At 38.8% G+C, this 27,222-nt stretch overlaps 1 protein-coding gene across 6 annotated transcripts in view; it reads left to right on the forward strand.

Annotated features, from left to right (window-relative positions):
- The window catches only part of PCDH7 (protocadherin 7), a 397,754-nt gene that overhangs the window by 48,131 nt on the left and 322,401 nt on the right, over positions 1–27,222 (forward strand). Inside the window, exon 2 of one of the 6 annotated variants that reach the window (XM_075930610.2) lies at positions 24,087–25,694. The exons of the other annotated variants lie outside the window; for them this stretch is intronic. Coding sequence (XP_075786725.2) covers positions 24,087–24,164 — 78 coding nt within the window. The 3' untranslated portion in view covers positions 24,165–25,694. Of the gene's footprint in view, positions 1–24,086; positions 25,695–27,222 lie in introns of those variants that run through there. 6 annotated transcript variants of the gene reach the window in all.

Genomic DNA, 27,222 nt, shown 5'->3' on the forward strand with positions numbered 1-27,222 from the left:
AGACTGCATTTGTCCATGTTTGAATAAGCACAATAAGTCAAATCCAATGGTCTATACTTAAGTTTCTTCAGACTAAACTGGAATTTGGGCCACTGGATTTGATTCAGTGCTAGCTCTGAAGCAATGATGGATGGACTATGGAACATTGGATGGAAGTGAATCAGGACCACCCCTTTCTCCCAATACCTTCCTACTCAAAACATTGGCAACATTCTATAATTTGTCATCTGCATTTCAACACTTTTTAAATTAGTTAATGCACCTTTAAGATCTGATCTGATCTGATAACATATAGGAGAAAATAGTGTTATTCGTCTGGCTAGAGTGCAAATGTGAGTGAAGGTGTAAATGAAAAGGGGTTTAGTCTACCTTAGGTAAGAAGACTTGATGTAAGCATATTTTTAATTCCAAGGATTATGAGGTGTACATGATCCAGTCCATACATTTTATTTTTTCAGGCAGTCATTTTCTTGTACTTTTGGAACTTGTAGAACCAAATTCAAATGTGACTTATGAACTCTAAACCGAAGGAAAACTAAACTAGCATATTATGGAGCTTCTTCCTCTGAATAGTCACTTTTAGATGTCACAATCACTTCTGAATTTGAGTGAGTGAGTCAGTGTAAGGGAGTGGAAGTTGGTGTGAGACATATTGCAGATTGGAAGAAAAGAGCAAATTAGGAACTACAATTAGGTATATGATAATGTAAGTGAAGATAGGCCAGCTCTTAACTAAATTTACTTATTCCTTTTGTTGGCTTTTTCGTATGTAAATCCCCCTTTAGTTTAATTACCATAAAAGTACTATCACCAAGTTACTAATTTGTAACATACATCATCTTGAATTCAATCTTTAATATTTCTATTTCATTCAGATCATAAAAATCCAAAGTAATCTGACTGTGTCTAGTTCTAGTTATATCTGTTTGGCCAGATGTAGTTTTAAATTCATGTTGCTCTACAACCCAAAATGTTATTTTTAAATTTATCTTCATCTGGAATTTTTAAGGGTGTTTTTATATCCTCAAATTATTTTATGCTCTCCAAAGTCTTTAGTCTTTTAAAATCCACGAGTCTTTCCCTAAATAAATGAGGGTTTTATAAAAATTCTTAATGCTTACATAGCAGAGGCCTTGTTGAAGAGTTCAAAGAATCTCATGGGTATTTAAAGGAATTATCCTTTTACAATCTTCAGTCTGTTTAATTAGAACTTCTTTGTTCATGTTTTGTGAGAAACGCTGTCTGTCTGCTTAGGGTTAAACCATTAATGAAAAGCGTGTGTTAATTAAACAACTTGTATATTTCTAATTGGCAAAAAATATCCTAACTCTCCTGAGACTTTAAACTGAGCAGAGCGACGTCTGCTAAGAGACGCCAGTGGATTGGAAAGAGACGTCATAGAAAATATTGGAGTGTCTTGGGGAAACAGCAATAATGAAAATCTTGTGTACTGAATGTTGCAAAGCGGGTAAAGGATGTGGATATCCACATTCCCAAGAGCATCATATTACAGTATTTACACAAAGCAAGAGTGATATCAGAGTTACAATTAAAGTCCAGTATTTGGAAAGTATGACGCAAACAGTAAGACATTGGATGTGAGTCATGAAATTTTAAGTTTGCATTGCAGCATGTGGAAATAATACCTATCCCTCTTCCTCTTTTCCTTCCTTCTTGTTTGCTGTAGAGAAAAATTGATTGAAAAAAAAAAAAAAAACAGACCTGGACTATGGGAAAAACCTTCTGAGATGTGATGCATTGATTCACACAGTAAAGTGATAACATTACATCTGTTGTACCAGTTTTCTTCATTGACATCTTCTCTAAAGTATTAATAAAAGGCCTGCTGATTATCCACTCAATTTAGATAATGATACATGAGAGTAAAGTTGAAGTTTCATTATGATACTGTTTTGCAAGAATTACTAGCATTCAAAATTCTGCTATGTTAATGAAATTTTGTGATACCCAGTTCTCATACATCTTAGTATAGAAGGAGTCTAAAGGAAAGAAAAATAATTACAAAATTCTGTGTGTGTCCCTTAAGGCTATATTAAAATATAATATAAAAAGACAGATAATGTTAACATAAAAACATGCTTTTTATTTTTCAGTGATTATCATTAAATATCAACATTAAACTGTTTCTTTATTGAGATACTGAAGAGACAATTTAGGAATACCCTTTTAAAAATACTTAAAATTATGCTATAGAGTCAGCTTCCCTCTGTTCTGTATAATCTGAGGAACATTGCCCATGTGAATTGGTGGGACAAAATTCCTAACATGGAGTTTCTTAAGCTGTGTGGAGTCATGAGCAGGGAAGCAATGCTTATGAACAAATAGTTTTGCTGAACTGGTCATGTTATGAGGATAGATGATACAGGAATACCAAAGATGGTCTTCTATGGCCAGCTTGCTCATGGAAAGTGCTTTATCAGTTGTCAATACAAGCACTATAAAGACAACTCAAAGGCCAATGAGAAGTCATGCGGCATATCTCCCAATGATCTGGAAACTCTAGTTCAGGACAGATTGTCCTGGCAGCAAACCACTGCACAGGCTCTTAACTGCTTTGAGAGTCAATGTATCCAGGCATTACAGGAAAAGCGTAGGATCCAAAAAGAACGTACTATGCCTACAGTTGGCGGTTTTCTATGTGACATCTGTAATCGGCTCTGCCCATCAAGGGTTGGTTTAGTCGCTCATCAACAGCGTCACAGAAGATGTGATCCATCGATCAACAGCTCAGGCCAAGAAGATAATTTTGGAATTTATTACCAGATACCATAGTAAGCTAATACAGATTGACATTCTTAGAAGCCTAGTTTTGATGTTCAGGTTGGTTATCTTCTTTATAATTGGTAGTTCACATTTCCACTGGTATATAACATACAATATAATTTCACATACTTTTTTTTTACAGATGCTCAGTACGTTTTGGCAAATAGCCACTCCGCATTTATTTCTCTTGCCATGTCATATGATAAATGGCATTTTTTTAGCACATCTAGCTAGACACTTTGCTATATTTTGCTAGATTGCTAAAGATATAATTTTTATTATTAGCTGAAAACAAGTTAAACTCATCTAACATGCATCTGACGAAGTGGGTCTTTGCCCATGAAAGCTTATGCTCCTATACAGCTGTTAGTCTATAAGGTGTACAGATAGTTCAGTGTACAGATAGTCCATGCCGCGTGAAGCCGCGCGGCACGGGGTTTGCACTAGCCGGCTTTTAAAAATGGTGGCGCCGGCTTTATGCTAATGAAGCCTGGGAAATTCAAATCCCGGGCTTCATTAGCAAGTTCGGTATGCATACATTACCCCCCTAGTTCGAACTAGGGGGGTAGTGTAGACATACCCTAAGGGTACATCTACACTAGCTTGTTAGTTCGAGCTAGGTAGGGTAATTAGGGCAAGCGGAGTTGCAAATGAAGCCTGGGATTTAAATATGACCTTGAATTAGGATCTTTAATTCGAACTACCTACTCCGTGCCACATGTAGCCACAGGCACGGAGTTTGGACTAACGGGGATTAAAAAATGGCGGCGCCCGGGAACTTACAAATGAAGCCCAGGATATTTAAATCCCAGGCTTCATTTGCAACTCCGCTTGCCATAATTACGCCACCTAGCTCGAACTAACGAGCTAGTGTAGACGTAACCGAAGGTGCTACAGGACTCCTTGTCACTTTTGCAGATCCCAGCTAACATGGCTACCCCTCTGATACTTGATCTAGGATAATAGCATTTAAATGTGATCTTTTACATAATTAGACTCCTTCGGTTTGGTATTTTAGGTTTTGTGTCCCAGACCTTCCATTAAGATGTTAGGTGGTACATTTTGATAATAATTTGGGATATCTTTAGTTTATATACTTCTTGCCCAGTTTCATTACAATCTGAGTCTTTAAATGTGTGCTTACTTGCATGTAATTTAGCTATTAGTAATTCCCAAAGTACTGGATTCCCAAACCTGCTTATAAGAGTCTGCAGCAAGTATCTGAACAACATTGCTTAACTTTAGGGGTTATACTAAGGACCTAATCTTGCTCTTTTTGATAAAATGAGTCGCAGTGACTTTAGTGTCACTAATTGTGTGAATAAGGTAAACAGTATTTTGACAAATTACTAAGAAGATGTAAAAGGGAAATAAAAGGATCTAAAAATACACATTTGTACAGTATTACCAGAAAATGCAGCAAAACAGGGATAATTTAAATCTCTTACAAAAGCAAGCTGGGCTGTGGAGAGAGAAGGACAAATAACACTTCCTGGAAATGTCAGAGTGGGGAGTGTGTTTGACTTGTGGACTTGCTACACTTTAGAAAAGAGATAGAGTCCCTATGCCAGCATTCAAGAAGTGTGCTTAATCCAACATTATTGCAGTTCCCTATGTGTGTTTCAATATCATTGACAATCTCAGGAATGAGGTTGGTTCATTAATATCCAGACATTGGTGATTGGCTAGTTCTGTGGCAAGAGAACGCAAACTATTGTGAAAGTCTATCAACTGAACAATGTGAAAGACACTAGACACTTTGAGGGAAAAAAATGGAAGAAATCAGTTTTGTTTCTCATAGTAGGTTTCTCTGCTCTTGATTTGATTTCTGATATTTTGATGAAGTGGATCATTTGGATGCAGTACTATGTACAATGAAAGGATGCTTAAAAGGCTTTTGACAAAACAATAGAAGAAAAATTGTCTGATTTAAATGAACACCTATATTTTTCTTGAACATGCAATCACAGCTGAAAGATGTCTGGTCTAGAAAAATGTGCAGATGTTCATGTCTGAAAAAACACTGGGTTTTCTGACTTTCTTTGAAGAGGTAATAGATCAGGGAAAGGTGAGCTTGGGGAACATAAAGAAGAAAAGAAACCTCAGGCCTGAGATTGAAGATGAAATGTTCCACTGTCTGACTGCAGGTCTTACCAGGGTAACTGCCTTAAATTACAGAGAAATATGAGAATGCAAAAATTGATTCATCTTTGAAGCCTTAGATGAGGGATGGGCAATGAGGAATGGTGGATGGGCTCCATGAGTGTCCCTCTTTTACCTCAGTGGACCTCCGCAGCCCGTGACCCACTGGGCTTCCACCAGCAGCCCCATGGCCCTTTTATCTGCCACTCTCCCTTCATCTGCTTTATCTGCCACTCTCCTTTCACCTGGACACAAGAGTCTTGTGCTTACCTGATCCTCCCCCGTCCTCCCACCTGATTTGTGCTCCTTCCCCACTTGTCCCCCTCCCAGAGCTGGAACACTGCAAACAGCTGATTTCCAGCATTCCAGCTCTGGGAGGGCAGGGGAGGAGTGGGGATAGAGTGTGAATCAGGTGATTTGTGGCCTGTCCAAAAGTGCTGGGAGGGAGATGGGAAGAGCAGGAAGAGTGGGCCTCTGGTGCAGCAAGAGTGGTCCATGGGCCACAGGTGGAACCCAAGTGGGCCACATGCTGCCAGCAAGCTGCAGGTTCCCTATTTCTGCCTTAGATGTTGCACCTTTGAGGTATGAAGGCTGAGGGCTGAACTTTCAGGAAATTAAGATTTAAATCTTAATGACAAGCATCTAATAAGAGCAGGTCCACTGACAGGGGTGACACAAGGGGTAACTTCCCCCAGGCCTGGTGGTTCAGCAGGGGCCGGGGTCGGGGCTCTCAGCCATTGCCACTGTTACTGTGTCAGCGGCAGCAGCCGAAGTCCCAGGCCCTTTAAATTGCTGGTGGAGAGCCAGACTGGGTGCTCCGCGCAGCTCTGCGAGCTAGGGAGGGAGCCAAGTGTTATATTCTGGGAGGTGCTGAGGTCTGGCTGCTTCTGGCTCTACCTCTTCTGCTCAAGGTCCCACTCCTTCTGGGAGCACTGTACTGCCCTCTCTCTCCCCCTCCCCCTACACACCTTGCCTGAGGGTCAAGGAAGCTGTCACCACCCCGTATAACAATTACAGGATATGGGGATACAGTCTGGTGACAGCACTGAGAAAATCAAGTTTTCCAAATATATTTTATATGAACAAGTAGTCAATACTCTTTTTGGTTTCAGGAGATACTTTACTAAATCATGAAAATACTCAAGGCAAGGTAGATTTGTCCTCTCTGATTCCAAGTTTTTATGTCTACACCATCAGCTTATTTCAATATAAAAACTCCTAAGTAACTATTTTGAAATAAGCTTATTCCTCTTCACAAGCAGGAGTTATTTCAAAATAACAAGCCCATTATTTCGAAACAACAGGCATAATAGTGTTGACGCTTGCTTTGTTATTTCAAAATAAAGGGAGTTATTTTGAAATAACTCCTCAGTGTAGACATGCTCTAAGGTGCCACAGAACTACTTGTTTTTTAAAGTTACAGACTAAAACGGCTACCCCTCTGAGACTTGTAGTGAAGAATGTTTTTGATCAGAGGAACTATTTGTAGATTGAAACTTTACACCTGAATAAATCTGGGAAACCAGAGCCTCAAAGGGCAAGTAAGAAAGATCAGTTTGACTTGTCTTGATTTATTGTTTGGACACCTTGATTGTCAATGGGAACCCAAAAAAGGTATGTCATCTCAGGGCAGGCCTGCAAAAATGAGAAAATATCTACTTTTGCCTTTTCACTTGTGAATGTGAAGAGTAAAAATATTACACTTTCTTGCTGATGTATATAACAATCATGTCCACGTAAGATTGGAATCATATCCTGTAGATTGTTCAGAGATGCTCATTTTTGGTACAATTATCCTAGTCTATGTCAAACAATTTAGGGTCTGTGTTTAAGATTCATCACATGTTCTCTTGGCAAAAAAAGAAGAATTCTGAATACTATCCTGTGACACGGTTGGGTGGAAACCCCATCTGGTGCGGGGCTAAGGTGCCCATCAGTCTTTGGAAATAGGGGTGGGTGTACGTATCTTACATCTATATTCCTCCCAATCCAAGGCTATACGCATGATCTTAGCTACAGGATAGTCTGGTCTAGTAGACAGAGTCTGTTGGTTCACTCTTGTCAGCCAAACCACAATGTGTACGGCCCAGTGTCAGGCAATCTATATATCCGGGCAAAGCAGTGAGGCCCAATGGCCAGAGTCCAGAAATCTGTTCCTGTTCACAGGGCAATTAAGCCAATGGCTAGAGTCAGGAAGTGCTGGGGGTAGGGGGAGTTGCACCCCCGGGGATCTAGGCTCTCTCACTCCACTGGACCCCAGACCAGGGTCCTCTTGGTGGCCGCAACTTGGGCCACTAAGTCAACAGGAAAAATTTCCTTCCAAAACATGCTGACTCAAAACTTTGAGTCACACAGCAGTTTGCCATTGCATTCCCCATGGCTATTTCCTGCTGCTGTGGCCTGGGCTTTGTGTTACCTCTAGGTTCTCTTGTCTGTCCCATTCCTGGTGCCATCAAACCCAATCAGGGTTCTGTGGTTACCTTGGCCTCTGTTTGGATTGCATCATTTCTGGTTCCAGAGGTCCTGGGCTTCCGCTGAGCCTTGGCTATCAAGGATTCATTGTCTTTATGAGAATCCCAAAGAGCAAGGGCTGGGGCAAGTATTCTGTCATTCTGACTTATGTTCAGCAAATATTTCCAAGCACCTCTACACTAAAATAGATCAAAGACCAATGATTTTGTTTATTTTTGTAGAAGATTATGATATTGAACTCAATATCTACCCTCTAAAACTTTTAGAATATGTTGTCAGATTTTTCCATTGAGATAGGGATGTAAACAGGTACCTGGGGGTTGTGAGCTGGCCCCTCATACGTGGGAGGGCCAAAAGCAGAAATTGACCACCCTGCACGTGAGGGGGCTGGGAGCAGGAGCCCACCAACACACGTATGGGGTGGGGGGCAAGGTAGGGACCCTGCTTAATGGTTAATTGGTTACCAGTTAACTGATTAACAGGATTTTATATCCTTAGTGTGAGGCAGGGATGGATTTCTAATTAGGCACAGAAAGCATGTGCCTAGTGGCTTACATTTTTTATGGAAAACATGAAGGTCAGCTGTAGGCAGAGGAGGTGCTGAAAATGCTCTGCTTAGGGGCATGTAGGTTGTAAATCCAACCCAGGGCTGAATAATATTTCAGAGTTTTTTCTTGACATTCCTAAATAGGTAACTGATATCACAAGTTGCCTGGCTATTCCAAGAGAGGTTACTGTTGGAAGAGCTATTAATGTTCAAGTTTTGGGATAGTAGGTTGCTGTGCCAGAGCAGTGGTGGGCAACCTATGGCCTGTGGGCTACATGCAGCCCATCAGCGTAATCTACTGGTGAGCCCCTAGACCAGGGCTACTCAACTTTGGAAGCCCCAGGGGCCACATTGATACACAAAGCACATGCTGAGGTCTTCAACTTAAGTGGGGTTGCATATACATGCAAATATATATGCAAATATATGCAAATAGATTTTTTCACACTGATGGGCATGAATACAAAGATTAAGCCTTAAGCTGTGGTGCTGGACCCAAACATGGCCAGTGTAAGCCAGTCAGTACCTCTCAGGCTCTGTCCACAAGGCTAAGCAGCCAGCACTTCCCACAATGCCCCAGCACTGCAGGCACCTTCTCTGTGGGAGCTAGAAATGTAGACACCCTGTACCCATCAGTCCTAGCCAGCCCATCCAGTTACATCTTTCAGTACTCACCCCACGTGGGAGAGGCCTCACCAATGTGGAGCGTGTTCCCAGTGGAGGACATTTTCAAAGGATCCTACCTGTGGGCTGCGTGTTGAGCCTTGCGTAAAAGCAAATCACACCACGGGCTGTAAACAAATAGGCTGCGGGCTGCATGCAGCCCGTGGGCTGCGTTTTGAGTAGCTCTGCGGTAGACAGTGTGTAAGTTAATCATCTGCAGGCATGGTTCCCCACATCTCCCAGTGGCTGTGATTCGCTGTTCCCACTGTGAGTTGTGGGGGTCCATGCCTGTGGATGCTCAACATAAACAAAATGTATCACAGCTCACCATTGGCTTATTCTTACATCTGCCTGTGGCTCATGGGTCTCAGGTTGCCCACCATGGTAATTTGTTTGCTTGTTTGTGTAGTTTAATTTTGTATTTATGAATTTTTGTGGTGGAAGAAATGGATTTTTTTAGGTTCTTTTGTGATGGATATCTGGGCTGGGGTGTATGTGAATTCTGAGAGTATTCTGTGCTGGGTAGCCTAGAGGTCATGAGTGTGCAGCTACATGTGGTAAGTAATGGACTGAGTGGTTACTATGTAGAACCTCTGATGACACATGCTTTATAAATAACCAAGATATACAGTGTTGGAAATCAGTATGAATACTTCTTGGGTGCCCTTCTTGCTGTCCTAGTGTTCAAATGTCTGAACAAGTTTGACATTTATTTTGGTTCCTATGCTTCATTGAATGTTACTTGAATGAAATCTTTTGTCTAAGGCTATTTCTTGCTTAGTAAGGAACTTGAAATTGATTTTAACTTGACACTTTTCTTCTCTGAAGTAATATAAAATCTTTGTCTAATAAATGTGTACAAAGGCTTTGTGGGCCATCAGAGTGCCATGACATTCCAGTGTATTGATTTTGGAGTGTTAAAGGGTGACAGATTTAGAGTTAACGGGCCATCAGAGAATTGGGATTCAAATTGTACCCTATAAGCTACATTGAGTTTCCTGTAACATGACAGGCTTTCTAAAGCAGTGGAAGTAATTGTGTTCTTATGTAATTTCATGTGTGTAAACTTGAAAGATTAATTTAAAGATGTTTCTCTCCAATCATGCACAAAAAAAAGTAAAATGGTTAGAAAAGTATTAAGAAATTTAAGAAAAAAATTATATTGACCCAAAATAATTACTTTTGAAAAATTACTTAAAAATTGTTGGTTTTGCATACTATCAATGTATTTTCTTCTTAAATATTATACATCTTTTTTATTATCTATTAAAAGCTGGGATAAGATGCATTTATTTTATCTATAAAATATACCTAGTGTTATGGTACGAGCTCCCAACTACATTTTTAACATACAGGGATTTTTTTTATATTTTGCATAATTTTTGCTTCTTTTTATTTTTACTGTATTTTTTGAGTTATGATACATGCAACAAAGCATGGCCAAAGGTCTAATGCAGTTACCCTACAGAGCATCAAATGTTGACAAGTAAAGTATTATAACATTCAAAGATGTGGACTAGAGAGAAGTAATAATAGTCATCTTTCATTGTACTCTTCTTCCATTGAAATGTTCTTTTTCAGTTTAATGACCTTCTGGTGGATGCACTGAAAACAACATTTTGATTATATTATTATTGTGTAGAAAAATTCATGGAGCTAAGTCCAACTGTATCTTTGGAAACTAATCATAGGTGTACTAGATTTATGGACTTAAAACCAATCTATCACAGTCAGCTTTTAATTTATTTTTGGATGTTCTTGCTATTTTGTGTTCTTGAATAAGAGTCTGACCTGTAAAGGAGTATAGAAAGCATTTTATAATATATGTTTACTCTGTTTTTTAACAACATAAGTATTTTGCTTAAGCAGATTTGCTCGGAAGTGACAGCTTTGAAAAATTGGACACAGTGGTTGCTGGAAGCATTTCAGTTCTAGGCAATCTAAATAGTGCAGAAGGGGAAAATGAAATATCACTGTATTTTAAAGATGACAGTTTTGTCAAAGATTTCTTTCCACTCTTCGGCTTAAAACAAATGGAGTAAATCATGTATATCTATTTAAAATGTGTGTGCACTCATTGGGGAAAGCACCACCTTTTAGATACTTTGCTGCAGAGAACACCAATGATAAAGTTGACTTAATAAATGTAAAACAGAGGGTGAAGAATATAATTCTCCCAGCTTAATTACTAGTTCAAAATAGTTTCAGATCATAACAAGATTTCATAGAACATAGTTATATTTTGGGGGCCTAAGTAAAGTCTGGAGAAAGTAGACTATAGCTCATTATAGTAATTTTTGCGCACACATATTTAACTGCTCAGATGTTAGGGTTTTTTGTCTAATACATTTTCAGTTATATTTCACTAATCTAGAAATAACTATGTGATATTAATGAATTAAAACAGGGACATATTTCACTTTTTTATGCTGGGAGTTCTATGCCAGGATCAAGCCAGCCCACACTTCCATTTAGCGATGTGAAAAGGTCAGGATAGTTATGACTTCATAACACCTGTTCACGATACTTCAGTGGTCTGAAAACCTCTTAATTAGATCTGCAGATTTTTTGAGAGTATAGTGAGTATGCCACTTTTGTGTCTAGATCATTTTTATTCTGTGATTTGGCCTGCTTTTCACAGGCTGTGGTTTTCTACTCACTGATAGTATTAGGCAGAGAAGGCAGCCAGCCAAATTGAAACAACTCCATATGTTTCAGTGTCTCTTCACTCTTTCTCAGCTCCATAGTTTGACTCCTGCCTCACAGTGGTATAGAATCATAGAATACTAGGACTGGAAGGGACCTTGAGAGGTCATCGAGTCCAGTCCCCTGCTCTCATGGGGGAAGTGGGAAGGCTCACTTGTATCCATCATCCCTGAATTGTACCATGGCAGCATGGATTCAGGCTCAATGGCCTTAGAACAGCCTAATCTTAAAGAGAGGGAAAAAAACCAAACCACACACATTATTCATCCTCTAACATCTGTCTTCCCTCTTTTTTACTGCAGGTAATTTTTGCTCACACTGAAATTCTTGCCACTCTTACCATTGACAAGGGCAGCAACGGCCTTAGATGCTCTTGAAATAACGTCTATTATTCCTGCTGCACATCCCGCCAAACTAGACGCACTTTTCCAAAAATGCTTTTAACGGAAAACTTTTCCGTTAAAAGCATTTCCGGAAAATCATGCCAGGCTAGACGTAGCCCTAGTCTTTCAAATTTGTCTTCAGAAGATGGAGAGTCTGAGTTTGTGATCTGTCCCATGGATCCAGCTCGGAGTGGGCCTCAGGAAAATTGGAATGTATTTGTTCAGAAATATTTTTCTGATATGTTACTTGCAGACTCTTGGAAAAAGAGTGAATACAAAGGTTCTCCTCAGTTTGTAGGATTAGGGAACTAAGAGAGATGCTGCTGTAGAGTGTGTCTATCATGTAGTGCTCGCTGCTGAGCCAACAGACGTTCCTGTCCCAGGTTCCTTTCTCTAGTGCCCTTCAATAATTCCACACAATGTGTACAGCTGTTGATAGAATTCCCATGCTGGTTTCTAATTTATTAAATACAAATAATTGGAACATAACTCTGTCCTTGAGTTCAGGGTTACACAGATCTATCCTTTGGGGTCTGTGGTTCTCAATTCTAGTCTCTCAGGCCTATAATTTCTCCATTTTGACTGTACAATTTCACAGTCCTCCTCCTTAGGGCTTATGTTCTCAATTCTGGAAGTTCCTCTCCCTTAGGAACTTCTGTATATAAGCACCTGCTTCAATTGACACATGATGACCTTTTATGAAGCCCTGGTGCTTGTTATCCAAATAACTGACTAGTTGAACTGCTAGGTGGCCATGGATAGCCTAGGCTCAGATTCATCTTAAATGAGCCAGCAGCCTGATGACAGAAGCCATCCTGTCCATCCTACATTGTAGAAAATAATGAAACAGCCTGTGCTTTGCATGATGCCAAACTGGCTTCCCCAACTGTGCTCAGATGCTATACAAGTTTTCAGAGGATTATTATGAGGAATGGCTTAATTGCTCTAAAGAGGATTCTGTTATGTCTGACTGAAAAAATGGACCTGGAACTCCATTCTAAAAACAGCCAGTGGTCACATCCCACATGGGAAGAGTGGGAGCTACACTGAAAACTGGATGATCCTTGTTGCATGTCTTTGCCAAATTTATAGAATTTGAATTTCCATGTCAGTTTGTGCTACCTGTAGATAAAGGGTTGTTTAGGGCAGCAGCAGCTCCTTTTATGCGGAAGGTTCTCAATTCATTTTATTTAACTGAGGAATATCTACTATAGTTCAAACTGAAAATGATGCGCTGATCATGAAGGAATGGAAATTTTTACATGCTATTTCTTTTTAAGTGTTCCAGTTTGTGATGACCCACTCTTGGAAAGCTAAATCAAGAATGATTAGTTCAGATTTTCAGTAAATTTCCTCCAGTTGGTTAGAGAGTATATTTGGAAGAGAGAGTATATTTATTTGTTTGTTCCTTTTGCCACTTGATGTACTAGTCTACAAAAACGAGGAGTCCTGTAACACCTTAAAGAATTGGGGCTCATCTAGAATATTCTGGAGGGTTGTAAGAGGATCTCACTTCTGATCTCACATTTGAAAGCTCCGTTTTCGAAAGTGAAAGTAGTTTAGATGTAACTTTTTTGACGAACCCCCTCCCTTTGTCGAAAAGCCGCTGTTCCTCAAAAAATGAGGTTTATGCAGCTTTTCAACAAAGGGGGGGGATTTGCCGAAAAAGCCGCATCTAAACTACTTTCGAAAGTGAGATCGGAAGAAGATATGCAAATTCCACGGGAATTCCTCTTTTAATGCTCCAGAATATTCTAGATGAGCCTTAACAGATTTATTCAGGCATAAGCTTTCATGGATAAAAATCACTTTGTTAGATGCATGCCCATCTCGGTTTTTACCCACAAAAGCTTATGACTGAATAATTCTGTTAGTTTTTAAGGTGCTTCATTGTTTTTGAAGGCATAGACTAACACAGCTATTCCTCTGAGACTAATCTGCAAAGTTAAACTTCTAAAACTGGCATGTTGGTGTTTCTTGAATAAGTACAAGATAAGCATCAATTCTGGGAAATCAACCAGGAAGAAGTTGCAGCTGAAGAAAGGTTAGGAAAAGGGTTCTAAAAATCTTATTATTACTACTATAGCAGCTGCATATCCAATAGTGTGTGTCTACATTGCACAGTTATATTGAAATAACTGATATTATTTCAACATAACTGCGAGCGTCTACACAGCAATTCCATTATTTTGAAATAATATCAAAATAACTGATGGCTTATTTTGAAATCTGTAAGCCTCATTCCATGAGGAATAACAATGATTCTGAAATGGCTATTTTGGAATAGCAGTAGTGGGGACGGGACGTTCCACTCCTGCTGTTTTGAAATAACTCTTTCCAAGGGCCATTCAAAGTAATTACTCCCCAGTGCCTCCTGAAGCTCTAATTCAGGGTAGCACATCCACATTTGGGATACCTGTCTAATACTAATTTTGAGGCTTCCCTGTAGTGTAGATGTGCTATTTCGAAATAAGCTATTTTGGAAAAAAATATTCCAAAATAGCTTATTTTGAAATAAGCGTGCTGTGTAGATGTACCCTTAGTGAATAAAGAAGGAAAATCTATGAAAACCAGTTAAAGGGCTGAAGTGCCTACATTGTGTACCCATGATTTTTTTTTCTTTGGCATTTTGCAGTTGGAAAAGAAAAAGCTAGCAAAATATTTATAATTAAGTCACCTAACATACTTGGTTATTCACTCAACATGCCCAGTCAGTATACAGCATAATTTTCTCAGTGTGCATATGTTTCTGTGGAGGTTTTCCTGTTACCCTGAAAGTAAGCAATAAAAACACATTTTAATTATTATATTTTATTCATCAAAATATCTAGCAAAATATTATTACACTAGTGTAATACCAGTGAGCATCGCTGGTTATAAGTATACTGAATATGTCTACACTGTCTACACTGGCTGCTTGAATTTGCGCAAGAACACTGACGATCTCATGTAAGATTGTCAGTGTTCTTGTGCAAATACTATGCTGCTCTCATTTGGGCAAAAGCATTTGCGCAAGATGGCCAGTGTAGACAACGCGGTATTGTTTTGCGCAAAAAAGCCCCGATCGGGAAAATGGCGATCGGGGCTTTCTTGCGCAAAACTGCGTCTAGATTGGCACGGACGCTTTTCTGTAAAAAGTGCTTTTACACAAAAGCATCCGTGCCAATCTAGACGCTCTTTTCCGCAAATGCTTTTAATAGAAAAACTTTTCCCTTAAAAGCATTTGCGGAAAATTATGCCAGTCTAGACGTAGCCTGAGAATCTGCCATTATCAGTGTATACATATAGCTGTTAATTCTTGCACATCCTTTAAAAACTGGCATTTCTATTAGGCTATGTCTAGACTGCAGGCTTCTTTCGAAAGAGGCTCTTTCAAAAGCATCTTTCGAAAGAGCCTCTTTCGAAAGAGAGCGTCTAGACTGCACGGAGAAATTTCGAAAAAGCGGCTTGCTTTTTCGAAAGAAAGCATCCAGTGAGTCTGGATGCTCTCTTTCGAAGACACCCTATTTACATTGAAGAACACCTTCTTTCAAAAGAGGAACTTTCGAAAGAAGGCGTTCTTCCTTGTAAATTGAGGTTTACCGCCATCGAAAGAAAAGCCGCATTCTTTCGAATTAATTTCGAAAGAACGCGGCTTGAGTCTGGACGCAGGGGAAGTATTTTCGAAAAAAGGCTACTTTTTTCGAAAAAACCCCTGAGTCTGGACACAGCCTTAGTGAGGCAGATAGCTTTTCAGTGCATTGCTGTACCCTCTATGCCCATTAAATAAGAGGTAACATTTTAACATATATGGGAAACAACAGCTATTTCACCCATCATCTGGCATCTCACATATCTGGAAATGAGTCTAAAGAGCATTTAGCATTACATGAATAACTCCTTTCTTGCAAAATCGCTTCTCTAGCAGTTTTGGTGACTGTGAGTGTGTAGATGAAGACTATAGTGAGCAATACATTTAACTGACAGACAAAAATTCCTTGGAGTTTTAAGATAGCAATAATTCATGTGAAAAAATGACAGAAAACATAGTTTGACAGTTCCAATGCCTTTTAAAAATATAGTTGCAGTCCTAAATATACACGTTTAGGTTTCATCATAGTTTTTGCACGTCTTCGATTTGGAAATTTTGTCTTGTTTCAGGGTTTTTTTTGTTTTGTTTCAGGGTTTGTTTTGTTTTATTTCAGTCTCACTTAGGGATAGACAATAAACCATATTAGTGGGATGGTAGGTGTGGCATAGAAAAATTGCCATTGCCTCCAGAGAATACCGAAAGGCAGGATGTGGGGGAGTATACTCCTTTCAACAGCTTACAGTGAATACTCACACAGCAGTGACCCTGGTTTGCTTATGTGGTAAGGTCAGGTGGCTATGGTCACGTCATATCCTTGCGTGGAACTGTAATTCCCCCCATTGTGCTCCCTGAGGCAGGATTTTGAATTCCCTAGAATCTGACAAAAGTATGACAAGGGGGAATGGCTCCTTTTGCCATTCTCTTGTTCATTCACACAAGAGAAGCCAAAATATGGTTTCACTGTCTTAGATCACTCTCTTATTTCTTGTGACATTGGCTTTCCTCACTTTCAGGTAATCAGGCACCCTAGCTGCACCTACACGCATCTTGGTTGTGATTCTACATGTTGTTTACAGAGAAACATAAACCTCTCAGTGTAGATTACAGTTTCAGAGGCATATGAGGCCATTGGTTCTTTTTGTTCACTTCCCTTTTTTCTTCTTGGGCATTTTACTTCTCTTCTCTGGGGCATGAATGCTGACCAGTATTGTTACAGCTTCCATAGACCATACGATTAGATTCTAAGAAATATAAGAGAGATTTGTTAAATTTGTAGCATTTTCCATTCTTCTTATATTCTTTATGAGACTGGATTAATGTTTGTGCTGTTTTCTCTTACTATATTTGTTATGAGGGAGGGGTGACAGAATTTTAATGTACATATTATGTAAGCATATATATATAACAGTGAGTATTAGCGTCACTTTTCCAAAAGATTCTAGTTTAGTTAGAGAATATTATTCAGCTCAGACTTGCCTTGGAAAAATTATGACAAGATTAATTGTTTACAATAAATCAGTGTATGTAAAATGAAAACAGTGCTAATATAATTCTCTTTTACTATACAGATAGTTCTTATAGGTGATTCTTAATACATTTTAAAGTTTGTGTTGTTTACATACTTAATAAATGTTACAGTTTACCTTCTGGTTTTTTTTTTAATTATAGATTCTGTTTCTACTACCCATTCCCATATCCCATGCTGGAGACAACTTTCTAAGTGGGAGTGCTTTTTAAAGTTGTTAATTACAATGTCAAGCTAATCATAGAATCATAGAATACTAGGACTGGAAGGGACCTCGAGAGGTCATTGAGTCCAGTCCCCTGCCCTCATGGCAGGACCAAATACTGTCTAGACCATCCCTGATAGACATTTATCTACCCTAGTCTTAAATATCTCCACAGATGGAGATTCCACAACCTCCCTGGGCAATTTATTCCAGTGTTTGACTACCCTGACAGTTAGGAACTTTTTCCTAATGTCCAACCTAAATCTCCCTTGCTGCAGTTTAAGCCCATTGCTTCTTGTTCTATCCTCAGAGGCCAAGATGAACAAGTTTTCTCCCTCCTTCTTATGACACCCTTTTAGATACCTGAAAACTGCTATCATGTCTCCCCTCAATCTTCTCTTTTCTAAACTAAACAAACCTAATTCCTTCAGCCTTCCCTCATAGGTCATGTTCTCTAGACCTTTAATCATTCTCGTTGCTCTTCTCTGGACCCTCTCCAACTTCTCCACATCTTTCTTGAAATGCGGTGCCCAGAACTGAACACAATACTCCAATTGAAGCCTAACCAGTGCAGAGTAGAATGAAAGAATGACCTCTCGTGTCTTGCTCACAACACACCTGTTAATGCATCCCAGAATCATGTTTGCTTTGTTTGCAACAGCATCACACTGCTGACTCATATTCAACTTGTGGTCCACTATAACCTCTAGATTCCTTTCTGTTGTACTCCTTCCCAGACAGTTGCTTCCCATTCTGTATGTATGAAACTGATTGTTTCTTCCTAAGTGGAATACTTTGCATTTGTCTTTATTAAACTTCATCCTGTTGACCTCAGACCATTTCTCCAATTTTTCAAGGTCATTTTGAATTATGACCCTATCCTCCAGATTAGTCGCAACCGTCCCAGCTTGGTATCATCTGCAAACTTAATAAGCGTACTTTTTATACCAATATCTAAATCGTTGATGAAGATATTGAACAGAGTCAGTCCCAAAACAGACCTCTTTGGAACCCCACTTGTTATGCCTTCCCAGCAGGATTGTGAACCATTAATAACTACTCTCTGAGTACGGTTATCCAGCCAGTTATGCACCTACCTTATAGTAGCCCCATCTAAATGCATATGTGCTGGGACTAGGAGTATTGGGGGTGCTGCCACACTCCCTGGCTTAAAGTGGTTTCAATTACATACAGCAGGACTGGACCATGAGCAACCTTCAGGCTGGACATGGTTCAATAGAGTTCACTGCTGACAGGACACCATATATTTTATTTGCCTGTGCTCCCTCAGATACAGCTGCTCATTAGCCACAGTTTGTTATTATTGGTGAAAGAGAGCTGTGGAAAGTGGCTTGGGCCAAGTCACTGCTTCCCATAGCTCCCACTGGCCAGAAACGGTGAACTATGGATGGTGTGAGTGGCAAGTGGCCATACCTATGGATACACAAGTAAACAATGCATCTGATGGACTACAAGTGGAAAAGCACTATGAACTGTGTGCAGCCCCTTGCATCACTTGTTGTTCACCCATATATATAATATATAGGGGTTACAGTTTGGTTCAGTGGCTCTCAGCAGCCCCACTACAAACATTGTTCCAGCACAACTGTGTTATTTCCCCCTTAATTTGTAATGTTCTTGTAGGGAATGTCTACACAACGCACCTTTCAGCAATGGGGCTTTGTTGACACAACCCTGTTGCTAAAAGTCAGTAAGTGTAAATTCTATTTGCTGACACTTTTGCAGACAATATTTCTAGCCCCAACAAGTGGCTTTCCCTTTGTCAGCAGGAGAATCTCCTGCGAACAAAGCAATGTTTACATTTGCCGTGGCAAAACTTTTTAAATTCGGGGAGTGGAAAAGGGTAAGCACCAATGTTTTGTCATTCAATTGCAAATGTAGACTAAACTTTAGTCAACTAACAACTTTAATGTCCAAGCTTAAGTAATCGGTTACTGACTTTTGTGGAGAGAAATTAGAGATTCTATTGGTTTGTTGGTTTATTCCTTTGTTGGGTATTTTTTATTTTGTTTTGTTTATATCTTTGTTTTTTAAACATTATTTCCTATAGGCATGCTTAATTTTGTGATTACATAATGTTGAGCTGCAATGTTAGGATGCCTAGGTGCCAGGTTTTCCATTGGAAAGTTTGGTTGAAAAGAGGACCTGACAGGATCTAGTCAAAGCTACCAAATGGACAGCCAAAATCCAGTTGCTAGGAGAGAGGTAGATGGGGATATGCCAGGTCATCAGCTATGTCACTCCTACTCAGCCAGGGCCACCTGTACCAGGCCACTGCACCTCGCAGTCCACCTTTACATGTGAGAAGCAAGGAGTGAGGGGATGAGGATTGAATAGGGGTGAGGCCTTTGAGAAAGGGGTGGAACCTTGAGGGCAGGGCCATGGGAAAGAATTGGGGAGCATCCAGCTCTTCTACAAGTTTTAAATATGAAATTGGGAAACTTACATTAAATAAATTGGGATTATTTAATTTAGTCCATGAGGAAGATAAAGTTCACTTGATATCAATGCCACTTAGATTCTAGTCACTCTCTTTGAAATCTATCTATATATTTTACAATGCATGTCTGTCCGTCTGTCCATCAATGAGTCCATTTGTTCAAGAACTCCTCCTAAATGATAAGATCTAGGACAACCAAATTTGGTATGCAGCTTTCTCTTATCCTAACTTAAAGCAAGGTCAGAGTGTGTTTGTGCCAGGGTGATACTATATGCCTGGCATTGGACTGTTTCTCACAAAATGTAAAGGGAGGGGCCTGGTACGAGGAAAAGTTATTTACTGTGGAATGACCACAAGGACCCCAGCCAGAAGCCACTGGCTGCCCCAGGAAGTAGCTGTCAGCTGCTGTACAGCCACTGCCTTCCTGGGCCAGATCTGGGGAGTGCTAACGGGCAGCCTGAACAGCCCTCTCAACCCTCTGGACAGTGCTGGGGCGAAGCTTCCTCTAGCTGGCACCGCAAAGAAGCTGGCAGCCAGGGTGTGCAGCCTCACTCGTGCCCAGGATGGACCCAGGCAATGCTGGGTAGTCTTCTAGTATATGCATACTACTGGGCTACGTCTACACTGGCCACAATTTCCGGAAAAGCCATGCAAATCAGGTAAGTCAGGATAGGGAAATCCGCGGGGGATTTAAATATCCCCCGCGGATTTAAATAAACATGTCCACCGCTTTTTTTCCGGCTTGGGGAAAAGCCGGAAAAAAAGTGTCTAGACTGGTGCGATCCTCCGGAATAAAGCCCTTTTCCGGAGGATCTCTTATCCTTCGAAGTAGGAATAAGAGATCCTCCGGAAAAGGGCTTTATTCCGGAGGATCACGCCAGTCTAGACGCTTTTTTTCCGGCTTTTCCCCAAGCTGGAAAAAAAGCGGCGGACATGTTTATTTAAATCCGCGGGGGATATTTAAATCCCCCGCGGATTTCCCTATCCTGACTTACCTGATTTGTATGGCTTTTCCAGAAATTGTGGCCAGTGTAGACGTAGCCTTATTGTTTCACTCCACATTATTTCAAAATATGTCTCAGAGATGAATGGTAGGAGTCAGTGAACCTGATCTTGTGAGGTGTTATGTGCTACCTCAGAGTTGCTAAGCATCCTCAACTCCTGTAGAGTTCATAGGGTGATTACAGTGCTAATCTTTTATTGTACACTTGGAATTGGATGTAGTGTGACCACAGGTGAGTAATAAAGGAGAGTATGAATGGGATGTAAATGATATTGAAATATTCATTTCAAGTAATGTTAACCTTTACATTTCTTTGCTTTCATTTTAAGTTGGAATCTTTAGAGATAATTAACTTGATTACCTTTCACTTAACTAATGTAAAGCAGGAATGAATACATTGAAGTCAGTGGTCTGGATACTCATTGGTATAAATCAGCATTAATTATAAAATGCTGATTGAAACCTTCTGGGAATACTGTCCATTGGATGTAAACAATGAGACAACAATGAAATGCAACCAGTGTTCAAGCTCAAGTACAGTATCTCTTTTTTTTATTATTCTTACAAAAGCCTCAAATATATATATTCATTTGTTAATGTAAGATGTTTTAACAAGTTTCTTAACAAGATTTTTATAAATAAGTAGTTCAACTATGTCTATTAAATAGTAATATTAACAGTCATTAGTTTTTAAAACTTGTTAACATGGTCAGTAAGATTATTAATATATTTCATTATATAAAATGGGAGGGAGAGTGTCCAACAGCTGGAGCCCTTCTGCCTAGGGCTTCTTTATGCCTCGTGAAACGAGGTTTACAGGAGCGGTCGACAAAGGCTTCCCTGGTCGACCGATCCGCGTCTAGACTGCCGCGCTGTGCCGGATCAGCTGATTGTCAACTCAGCGTGGCGGCCATTTTTATTTTAATGTAGCAGGGATTATTTAAATCCCCGCTTCATTGACTATGTCGGGTAAACTACTTTACATGGCTCCGTCGATAGAGCCGTGTAGTCTAGACACACCCTTAGTGTGATACTTGTTTTAGTGATCGGCAGTGAGTGTGCCATGCCTTCAGCTTCACTTAGAGCTACCAGGCTGCATATTACAAAATTCTATAGTTCTTCCTTATATTTTAGCTCATATTTATTATTAATAATATTTTGATAGTACTTAAGCACCCCAATCAGGGGTCAGAACCACTTTTTACTAGGTGCTGAGCAAGCAAATTACAGAAATGCAAACTGTCCTGAATTACACAATGGTAAAGATATAGATAATATGTGCCTAGTGAATAAAGTAACACTGCAACGTAGGTAGGCAAAGAAGAGAAGGTAATAGTAAAGGGATTTGTGCTTGCATAAATTAATAGTTCCATAGTTTGAGTAGTCATGTGTGGTTGCTAACAATCTACAATCTATTTTTGCTAAATTGTATTCTGTTACATATTCTGTTATAAAACAATTACATGACCATAGACCTATACTTCTAACATTCAAGGCTTTAGAAATGCTCACATGTCAGTGGCAATCTATATTCCCGACAGAGTGAGTCCAACCTTGCAAAAAGCTGAAAGCATCTTTCTCTCACACTGAGCTATCACTGTAATGGTTGCTTTGCATGCTTATCTCTGGTTGTAGACAGAGCTGATTGGAACATTGGGCACTCTTTGCTGTTCACTTAACCATGACAGAAGGAAATTCCCTATGATAATGTGAGCAGAGGAGAGAGGAAGTATACTGCTGTCCCCACTTCCATGAAGGAGAAGAGAGAGAGAGGGAGTATGGCATTTCCTAAACTTTCCTAGCAGTTATTAGAGGGGAGGGATTGAGCTCCCCACAAAGGATTTGTGCCTGGAAACTTTTGGAGGATCCATCTTTACTTTCATTATTTGTTTCATAGATTTGGCTAGTGTATATACAGTTAAAAAATAAATCCTACTTTTATTTTTATCTTGTACTGAATTATAGTTCGATGATTTTTTTAATTGAAGTACATAGTTAACATAAAACACATCTGTCACAGATGAAAAACACTCTGCATGTGCAAAGAGTATAATCAGTTCATTTTTATGGATCTCCCGTTCTCCAGAGAATCTTACAAATGCACGATATTCCATTTTGTGTTTGTATCTTGGAGTAAACTGAAAGATGCTTAAAATCACAATTAGGAAGAGAGATCCCTGCTGACTACTTGTTAAAAAGGACCATAATGCTTTGCCCATTGCAGAAGATCCATGAAATATTGAATGCTCAATAATGTAACACAACTACATTTATTCCATGCGTGTTTATAAATAACTGATGGACAGGATGAAGCTTACAGTTTTGGGGGGAAACCATGTCCTCTCGATTCCACTGTTTTGGCAAGTCCTATATTTTTGTCAGTGGATGACTCCTCTGACCTGGAGGAACTAGAATAGAGAAATTTGGTAACTGGACTGATGGCAGTGAAGAGACTTACTGAGACATTGTTAATATATTGCTTCTGAAACCAAAGCAGAATGTTTTGCATACTTGTCCCATATGGCTTCCTGTGAGAAGATCACATTTTAGATTGGGGAACAGACGTTACTTATTTGAGGACATTTGGAAACTTTTTATGTTTTATCTTCATGAAGCAAATGTTGCTTTTTAGACATACTGGATATTGTCTTAAGCTTGTGTAAATTTGGACTAACTGTGTATTATGTGATGGATCCAGAAGATTTACACAATCCATCAAAATGATGGAGAATAAAGAAGTTGTGATGGCTATAAATGAGCAAATAATGGCAATTAATTAAACATTCAGAAAAAATACCTTATAAAGCCTAACTGCCTTTTTTGTGTACCCATCTTGAATATGGCAGGATTACAAAGTTAGTATTTCCATGAAGATACATTGTTCTTGAATACATTTTTTAAAACTGTTCTTGAACAATGTCTTGGGAACCTGCTTTCTTTCAGCATTCAGCATGAATGTCTTTATATTGCATCATTTATCTCATCAACATATTGATCACAGCACTTCAAGGAAACCATTAGTGCTTCATTTTCTTTATGTCTAACCTGTAGTATAATAGTGATACTTAAGAGCCAGCACTTTCACAGTGCTTTGCATGTTCACAGTATTGTACAAACAGTATCCCAGGATATTGCTACTTTTCAGAATTTTTGTTCTATAAAATCTGGTTTTTTGGTGAGAATCCCATCTAGATCTTGTTAATCTAAGACAATTGATATTATTAGTGACCCCACTGCATCATTTAATTCATCATTTTGGGGACAGAAAGCTGTGTTTGTCGCTGATACTTGGAAGAGTCATATTGTTTCATGTTCCATGAGGAATTATTTGTAATGAAAACAACTAAGGATATGTAGGACACAGATTTTAGCATATTTGTCCTTTCATTTGCCATAAAATCAACCTTATACTGGACTTTGTGCACTTGATTTAAATTGTCCTTATGCTGGTAAATAGTATGCAAATTGTTATAACTGTGTTCATAATATAGTTAACTTATGAAATAATGCTTGGAGAGAAGAGGATTCTCTCTGCTCAGGTGCAAAATCCATGCTATAGGATTAGGTTAGCTAAACCCTGCTCACATCCCGGTAAGCAGACATATATTTTTGTATTTTTTGTAGGTGGATTCAGTGCAGACTACGCAGCCCCCTGGCCACACTGAGGAATCGTGTAAAATGAATGTATGTGCTCGTAAGTGAAACATTTATAAATAAAGCTCCAACTTTAATGTATGTTGGATCATAAAAGATGTAAATCCTGCTTACTGTCATATTAAGAAATCGATTCCCAGGGGGCAGGGTGACTGCAGAACTAAGAAGATGTTCAAAACAAAGCTCTTTTAAAAAAATAAAAATAAAAATCAAGAAAACTTCAGAATCATTCTAAACAAATTAACATTGTGCAAACAAGAATTTCAAATTACCTCTTGGATGTATTTGGGAAGGCACTGAGCTGATTCAAGTTTCCAAAACAGAACAAAAGAAGGGATGTGAGAAAGGTTTTGTAAGCAGAAATCATCATCCATGGAAGAACAGGATCAAATACCTTCTTTCATAGGAGGACAAGACCTATTCCCCTTCAATCTATGTTTGACAGGACTGAAATTTTGAAACTGAATTTGATCAGATTATTGCTTTGGTTAATAACTAGGAGAGGAGTGTGGATGGGATTGAATTTTCAGTGCTTGAAGTTTAATTAATCAATTATGATATGTAGAGAAAAAAAACCTTGAGCATGTGCTAGATCAACAAAGAACATGGAAACTATACCTCAAAATTGAATTCCTGGAAAACTAGACACAGTCCCATCATTTAGAAATCTTGGGCTACTTGAGGAGGTGAGAAGACCCAGACTCTGGATTTTATTGAAAAAATGACTTAATGAGGCGTTCAAAGTAAATATGCAGAAGAAACCAAAATGTGTTAAATGGTCCTATCACAGAACTCAGAAATCAGCCATTAATATATGTATATACGTTTTGTACGTTAATTGATAAACATAGGTTAATCCAAATGGATAAGAAAGTCTAAAGTATTGAATATGAAAGACCTCTCCTTGATTTCAATAACTGCACAAAGAAAGGCTTTTCATTTTGATTAAATGGAAACTGCATGATAGGGCAATCCCTTTTGGATTTCTATTCCCTATTAAGATAAATATATCATATACAAACAAAGACTATATTTTTGCGTAGCCAAGAGATTTTAAAAAATATTGGGATACCACCAAGTTAGCACATTGGTTTTAGAGGATAAAGAGGCTGAATACTCTGGTCCTAAATAATATGAAATAATATGTCATTCATATACCTCATCTTCATCATAAATAACAGAAAACAGAGACGTATGAAGTATTAATGAATGTTTCAAAATGTTTCTCTGCTTAATTCTAACAATAAATGCTACATATGGTCTATTTCTTGCTTTCAGAATATGCCTTTTTATATTGAATTGCAATATAACACTTTTCCTTTTGATTGTTATGCATTTGCCTCCAAATTATGTCATCCTTTGTGTTTGTCTTTTAGGAACTGGTGGTCTGCCTCTTTCTCCTCTTATGGTAGTCAATTTCAAATGGTAGAACTTATGATTTGGTAGAGGTTTTGACCTCTTTATTGTATTAAAAACATATTATCAAACTTCAAAGTCTGTACACTTCTACTGTATTGATTTTTTTTCTGTGAGCAAAATCAATAGGCAAAATAAAAAATCAATTTGTTCATTTTTGAATTGATTCATATTTTTATAAACATATTTTGTTTATTTAACCTTGCAGAGATTATTTTTTTGGTGAACTTATTGGTTCGGAAACACATCAAGAGCTTCAAGTAATGCTGAATAAAACATGCTGATGCAAATAAGTGAATTACAAAGGGAAATACATGGTTCTTTTAGCTGGAGACAGGAAAGATACATGCTGAGGACCTGCGACTAGTTCTGATTCCTGATAAAGCACCGTAAATCAGGAATAACTCTGACGATCCCAATGGAATTATGCTTGATTTACACCACCTTACCTGAGATCAGAATTTGATCTGGGGTGTTTATTGCGGTTCTATTTTTCTAGTCTTAATTTTCTGCTCAGGAGCAATTACCAGCAGAGGAGTTTTGAAGAAATATTGTACAACTACTGTAATTTTCAGATTCACAGTGCTTAGCAGCCAAGTGCCTCACAAGGCATAAAACCATTTTTATTGTTGCCTCCTGCTACCACTCCAATGGGGAAAGGTCAGCAAAACAGTGGGAGGCCAAATGAAGGAAGATTTTTTTCCCTGTAAGACATCAACTTGCAAGACACTGTGAATTTCAGAATTACAAGTGATATAGCTTTTTTACAACTGCTCCTTTCCTTCTTGCCTCCTACTGCTGTTTCATTGTTGGATAATGTCTTTTTTCTGTCAGAATGAGCAAGCAAGAGCTTATTTGTGACAAGCGAAGTTCCACTTTCTACCTTGTATTGTTGCAGATGGAAGAAAAAGGAGACTGGTTCATACCTATCTCATTTTCTAGCTTTTGAAGGTTTCGGTTAGGGCTTTAAAACTAAATCCAACATGCTTTGTATACATGAGTAAATCAGTTGATGCCAATGGGAACAGGATGTGGCTATATATGCCATTTTATTTGTAAATCTGTTTTCCCTCAGTCCATCCCATTAAGAAAAAATAAGTGTTACTAAGCAGGTTGTCAGAGAAGGTGTGATACACCATTGCTACAGACATTTAAAAACAGGTTAGATAAGCCATGAGTGGGAATGATATTAGTTATGTTTGGTGGGGAAGTCAGGTTGGATAGCACAAGATTTCTTTCTTAACCTTCTAGCTATGATTCTATGGACCGTATACATGCCCTCATTCCACAGAGAGAATACCATTCATGTAACTGGCAACTCTGTGCATGAATCAAGAAAAGAATATGGCCTTAAGTCTAATAGTCACTTTGCCTAGTCATCCATCAAATCTAAACTAAGGGGTTAAATGAGACATTCTAACGTAGGAATGAACAATGTAATTTAATTCAAATATATTATTTGTGTGAAAGTTAATTAGGATCTGAAATTCTCCCATTGATTGTTATCTGGTGTTTTAAAAAGTCTCTGTTCCAAAATTTATTGAAAACTACATTGTAGTACGGAGGAATGCACATATGCATGAAGATTTGGTTCAGCCACTCATCACTTTCTACATTTAATGATAATCCATGTTTCAATTCAGCACTTATTATACTGTGGAAATCATAAGGTGTACTATGTTTTGCTGAT

Source organism: Pelodiscus sinensis, chromosome 4, assembly GCF_052426305.1.
Source record: "Pelodiscus sinensis isolate ZL-2025 chromosome 4, ASM5242630v1, whole genome shotgun sequence".
NCBI classification, from domain to species: domain Eukaryota; kingdom Metazoa; phylum Chordata; order Testudines; family Trionychidae; genus Pelodiscus; species Pelodiscus sinensis.